This window comes from Lactuca serriola, chromosome 3 (assembly GCF_051521515.1).
Source record: "Lactuca serriola cultivar US96UC23 chromosome 3, Lser_US96UC23_V15, whole genome shotgun sequence".
NCBI lineage: Eukaryota > Viridiplantae > Streptophyta > Magnoliopsida > Asterales > Asteraceae > Lactuca > Lactuca serriola.
The window spans coordinates 243,964,483-243,970,605 of NC_136410.1; the positions used below are offsets into that span (position 1 = coordinate 243,964,483).

A 6,123-nucleotide genomic window follows, 5' to 3' on the forward strand; every position below is an offset into this window, starting at 1 on the left:
TCAGACATAAACGTAGGTATCTTGTATAAAAGCTTACATCAAATGAGACTTTTAACAAAAGTAAAAATAAATATAACAAACTAATGGAGATGTATCTCGTCGACAAATGAGAATTATTAAGTGTTTATTCTAATTACAAACTTACTTCCCAATAGAATGTATGTATATATGAAAGTACCAATCAAGAAGACAAAGTTTTAGTTATTTTAAATTTGTAAAAATCTTTATTATAAAAAATGTCCCAACAAAAACTATGTTGATTTTAATAAGATGTTATCATTGAACATATATAAGTGATATTATTGCCTAATGGGCATAGAAGCTCGAATTTCCCTATTTGATACCTCAATTCAAAAAATGATTAAATATTACCAACTGATGTGGAAAAATTGATTAATAATCTTAAGATTATATAAGCATCTAACATTATCAGCCGGCTAGGAGCTGCAAAAGAATATAAAAATACTGATGTGGAATGGTTGATTGCATTTTGTCAGCCGGCTAGGAGGTAGAATATAAATTATAAAATGCTGACAAAAAAAATGGCTGAAATCACTATAAAGAATGGCTTGAATTGTTCTTATTTCTGCACTAATTTCATCTACATCCCAAGAATTCATACATACATACATACCAAGTGCTCTCATTTTGAGTCTTCACCATAAACAATGGCTGAAATTGTTCTTTCTGCATTCTTGACGGTAGTCTTTGAAAATCTTGCCTCTGAAAGCTTGAAGAAGATCGCTCGCTCCAAGGGAGTTGATTCTGAGCTCAAGAAATTGAAGAGGTCATTAGACCAGATCCAAGATCTGCTTAATGATGCTTCTCAGAAGGAAATAGCTAATAAAGTTGTTAAAAGATGGCTAAATGGTCTCCAACATTTGGCTTATGACATAGACGACCTACTTGATGATTTGGCAACTGAAGCTATTCATCGTGAGTTGACCGGTGAATCTGGAGCCTCAACCAGATTGGTAAGAAATCTAACCCCAACTTGCTTCATAAATTTCCCACTAAGTACCAGGATGCACAACAAGTTAGAAAATATTACCCTCAAGCTACAAGAACTGGTAGCGGAAAAAGATAATCTTGGTTTAAGTGTAAAAGGTGATAGCCCAAAACAGATGAACAGAAGAGTACAAACCTCTTTGATAGATGCATCTACCACTGTTGGACGTGAAGGTGATAAGGATGCATTGATCCATAAGCTACTGAAGGATGAACCAAGTGACAGGAACTTTAGCATTGTGCCCATAGTTGGTATGGGTGGGGTGGGTAAGACCACTCTAGCTAGACTTTTGTATGACGAGATGCAAGAGAAGGATCGCTTTGAACTCAAGGCATGGGTTTGTGTTTCTGATGAGTTTGATATCTACAATATAAGCAAAATTATCTTACAATCGATAGGTGGTGGAAACCAAGAATTCACGGACTTAAACCTGCTTCAAGTAGCTTTAAAAGAGAAGATTTCAATGAAACGGTTTCTTCTTGTTCTTGATGATGTTTGGAGTGAAAGTTATTCCGATTGGGAAATTCTAGCATGTCCATTTCTTGCAGGGGCACCAGGAAGTAAGATTATCATGACGACCCGGAAGCTGTCGTTGCTAACCAAACTCGGTTACAATCAACCTTACAACCTTTCGGTTTTGTCACATGAGAATGCTTTGTCTTTATTCTGTCGACATGCATTGGGTGAAGATAACTTCGATTCACATCCAGCACTTAAACCACATGGCGAAGGCATTGTTGAAAAGTGTGATGGTTTGCCATTGGCTTTGATCGCACTTGGTAGGCTGTTGAGGACAAAAACAGACAAGGAAGAATGGAAGGAACTATTGAATAGTGAGATATGGGGGTCAGGAGAGGGAGATGGGATTGTTCCAGCTCTTAGACTAAGCTACAATGATCTTTCTGCCTCTTTGAAGCAGTTGTTTGCATACTGCTCCCTGTTCCCCAAGGACTACATGTTCAATAAGGAGGAGTTGGTTCTATTGTGGATGGCAGAAGGGTTTTTGCACCAATCAACCACCAACAAGACAATGGAACGCTTAGGTCATGAAGGTTTTGACGAGTTGTTGTCAAGATCATTTTTTCAACATGCACATGATGACGAATCGTTGTTTGTGATGCATGACCTGATGAATGACTTGGCCGCATCTGTTGCTGGAGATTTCTTTTCAAGGTTGGACATTGAGATGAAGAAGGAAATTAGGAAGGAAGCTTTGGAAAAGTACAGGCATATGTCATTTGTTTGTGAGGATTACATGGTTTACAAAAAGTTTGAGGCATTCAAAGGAGTTGGAAATTTGAGAACATTCTTAGCCCTGTATTCTGGAAAAAAAGAAAGTTGGAGAACTTTTTACTTATCAAACAAGGTCCTGGATGACTTACTTCACGAGTTACCTTTGTTAAGGGTCCTGAGTTTGTGCCAACTTAGCATAAGTGTGGTACCTGAATCCATTGGTAGTTTGAAGCACCTGCGGTATCTTAATTTATCTCAAACTCTAATCACATATTTACCAGATAATGTCTGCAACCTTTATAATTTACAGACTTTGATTGTTTCTGGCTGTTATAGTTTGAAAAAAATTCCCATGAGCCTCTCAAAGCTTAAAAATTTGCGGCATTTTGACATGAGGGACACTCCACTTTTAAAGAAGATGCCCTTAGGGATTCTTCAATTGAAAAGCCTACAAACTCTCTGTGGGATCTTTATTGAAGGAGACAACAAATTTTCAATAACTGAGCTTAAAGACTTAAAGGATCTCCAAGGGAAAATTTCCATTAAGGGGTTGGAAAAAGTACAAAGCGCAATGCATGCACATGAAGCGAGTTTGTCCCAAAAGAGGCTAAGTGAGTTGGAGGTGGAATGGAGTAATGTATTTGATGTTTCTCGAAATGAAACACTTGAAAAGGAGGTCCTGAATGTGCTGAAGCCTTGTAGTGATAATCTAAAAAAGCTCAGAATTGTGTCATATGGAGGTATAGAGTTTCCAAGTTGGGTTGGGGATCCCTTGTTTGTTCGGCTGACTCATGTTTCGATAAGAGGTTGTAAAAGGTGTACTTCTCTACCGACACTTGGGCAGTTACCATTACTTAAGGAGTTGTTTATTGCAAAGATGAATGGGGTAAAATTTGTGGGTCCGGAGTTGTTTGGGACTGGTCGTGCTTTCCCTTCACTTAAAACTCTACGTTTTGAAAACATGAATGGGTGGGAGGTATGGTCGACCAATAATAGTGGGTTACTTGCGGATACAACATTTTCATGCCTTAAAGAGCTTCGTATTGCATATTGTCCAAATTTGGTTAGAGTCTCACTCGAAGCATTACCTTCACTGAGGGTTCTAACGATTTGTGGTTGTGGCCATGAAGTGTTAAGAAGTTTGGTTCGTCTAGCTTCATCAGTCACGGAGTTGAATATAACAGATATTTCAGGACTTAATGATCAGGTGTGGGGAGGTGTTATAGAGCATCTTGGGGCTGTTGAAGAACTAAGCATCTCAAGGTGTAATGCAATAAGATACTTGTGGGAATCAGAAGTAGAGGCAAGTAATGTTCTTGTGAATTTAAGGAAGGTGGAAGTATCTTATTGTTCGAATTTGGTGAGCTTAGGAGAGAAAGAGGATAATTGTGGGAGCAACCTAACGTCTCTTACGACCTTAACCATATGGAATTGTAAAAGCTTGGAGCATTGCAGCTGTCCAAATAGCGTTAAGTCACTTTCCATCTCGTATTGTGATAAATTATTGGAAAAGGAGTTGGTAGGAGGACAAGAGAAGCCTCTGATCAACTCAAACATACAGATGCTTGAATCTGTATTGATAACTCATTGTCGCAGTCTGAAATCGATCACTGAATTGAGTTTCTTCAATCACCTTAGTGAGCTCTACATAATCAATTGTCCAAATATTGAGACATTTCCTGACCCCGAGTTGCTGAAACTCAATGTCTTAACAGTTCTGAAAATAGTAGGTTGTCAAAGTATGGATGCTTCCTTTTCTCATGGGCTTTGGCCTCCAAAATTGTGCCGCCTTGAAATAGGGGGGCTGAAGAAGCCCATTTCAAAGTGGGGCCCACAGACTTTTCCAACCTCACTTGTGAGCCTAGGTTTAACAGGTGGACAGTCAGAAGATGTGAGTAATTTCAGTCGGTTGTCCCATCTTCTTCCTTCATGTCTTACATCTCTTGACATAATTGGATTTGAGAAAGTGGAATCAGTTTCAATGGGACTCCAACACCTCACCTCCCTCCAGAATCTCAACATTATTAACTGCCCTAAGGCAACAGATCTACCAGAAATGTTGCTGCCTTCACTTTTGAGTTTGAGAATTATCGGATGCCCAAATCTGAAAGAAAGGAGTAGTAAAAGAGGCTCATACTTTCTCCTCATCTCACGTATCCCCTACACCAGCATACTCTAAGCAGTTACAAAGTTACGCTGGAGGTATGCTTCTCCCTCTCCCTCCGCCTTTGATCAATCAATTATAAATACAATAATTGATTTTGGTTTCTTTCAATCAACAAAATGCAAATGTTATATCACCATAAGCATTTATATAATAAAAACTATGTTTGCATGTCAATTTATGGTTGCTAACATGGACATGCGGTTGCTTCTCTTTTGTTACTAATATGATTGTAGAGTTTGTATTATTTGTTGAATTTGTACGAATTAGAATTTGAAATCCTTGTACTAGCTAATAAGTAAAATAAAATGTACAAACAAACAATATGAACATGTTCAATGATGTATCACTTTACATACATGAGATTTTTAGAATAATTTATTTCCTGATTACAACACCTGTCACTTTACCCATTTCAAAATGTCAGTTATTAGATGCTCTTTATTCAACAATTCATTTAACCTATGAGTAATACTAACTGAACTCATTACAACCTATTAAAAGTGACATGTAACAAGGTTTCATTATATAGGTCGCGTTGCTTTATGAAATTTGAGAAATTGAAATCAGTTTCAATGAGACTCCAAAACCTCACTCCTCTCCAGGATCTCGCTGTTGAAAACCGCCCAAAGATGAGATGATACATCAACTGAAAGTGTTTCTGCCTTCACTTTCGAGTTTGAGAATCTACCGATGCCCAGAACTGAAAGAAAGAGTAGCAGAAGAGGCTCCTACTGACCCCTAACCTCCCATATCCCCTGGGAATTACAAAATTAATATGAGGGGAAGCCCATTCCTCTGTCATTGACCTCTTGTAGTTTTCAGATGAATATACGCATAAATTAGATATTAGATTTTTCTTTCACTCATAAAGAAGACTTCAGAGATTATCCAAGCTAAAGTATGTAATCATAAATGATATGTTTATCTCCTGGTATCAGAAAATCCTGTTGTTGATGAATATGATTTAGTTGTGAAATATTACTTTGGTAGTCAAGTCCTAAAATTTCGTTTGCTAATTGCTTAGCTTTGCTAGTAACTCCTTATTTGGCTTTGGCCCAAATGCACTTCAAGCGTTAAACAAAATTTGAACGGATAGACATGTAAACGCATCTTGATTTCTCTTACAGATGTAGATGACCAAAATATTTAATGGCACTTGTGTATGGATATAAGTTCTTTGTACCAAAAGGAGTAACAAAGATTCAACTTAACTTGATCAACCACTGTCCTGATGCTAGATTCAAACCCAAGTAACGTGATTGATTTAGTTTCAAGTGATGTGTGCTTCTGTACAGATTGTGTGTTTTGGATTGTTTAGATGGTATTCAAGAAGGCTGCCAGATTGCTAAACAAACATGAGGTGTTCTCTCTTCATTTTTATTTTAGTTTAGATCCTTTGGTTTCCCTCTGCAAATTTATTTTCAATCTGTCAACTCGCCTCTTCAAATATATCTATCTTAAATCTATTATCTAATTTGTTTACAAAAGTTGATCTAAATCTGGCCATGAATATACCCTAGATCTGATTTATGGTGCAGACGCATGCTATTGGTAGCATATGATGAGATATTTGGAAACATTTCAGGCATTTATAAAGTCTCTACTTGTTTTACAAAGTAAGGTTATTAATCCAATATCACCTTTTAATTAATTTTTATCTTCTCAAATGGCAAATCACCTTTTAATTAACAAAACCCCATTCTAATGTTGTAAC

The 6,123-nt window shown here is 37.2% G+C and overlaps 1 protein-coding gene across 1 annotated transcript; it reads left to right on the plus strand.

Annotated features, from left to right (window-relative positions):
* Positions 1-668: 668 nt before the first annotated feature.
* LOC145093808 (putative disease resistance RPP13-like protein 1) lies at positions 669-4,421 on the plus strand. The gene is made up of 2 exons (XM_079032061.1): positions 669-1,617; positions 1,699-4,421. Exons 1-2 carry the CDS (start codon positions 669-671, stop codon positions 4,419-4,421), a joined length of 3,672 nt encoding a protein of 1,223 aa, XP_078888187.1.
* Positions 4,422-6,123: the final 1,702 nt, after the last annotated feature.

What these genes read in the sequence shown, in the direction of transcription:
- LOC145093808 (XM_079032061.1), top strand. Translation starts at nt 669, where the DNA reads ATGGCTGAAATTGTTCTTTCTGCATTCTTGACGGTAGTCTTTGAAAAT. An exon ending in GTCGTTGCTAACCAAACTCG is followed by an intron (nt 1,618 to 1,698) that starts GTTACAATCAAC and finishes CATTGGGTGAAG; the next exon opens with ATAACTTCGATTCACATCCA.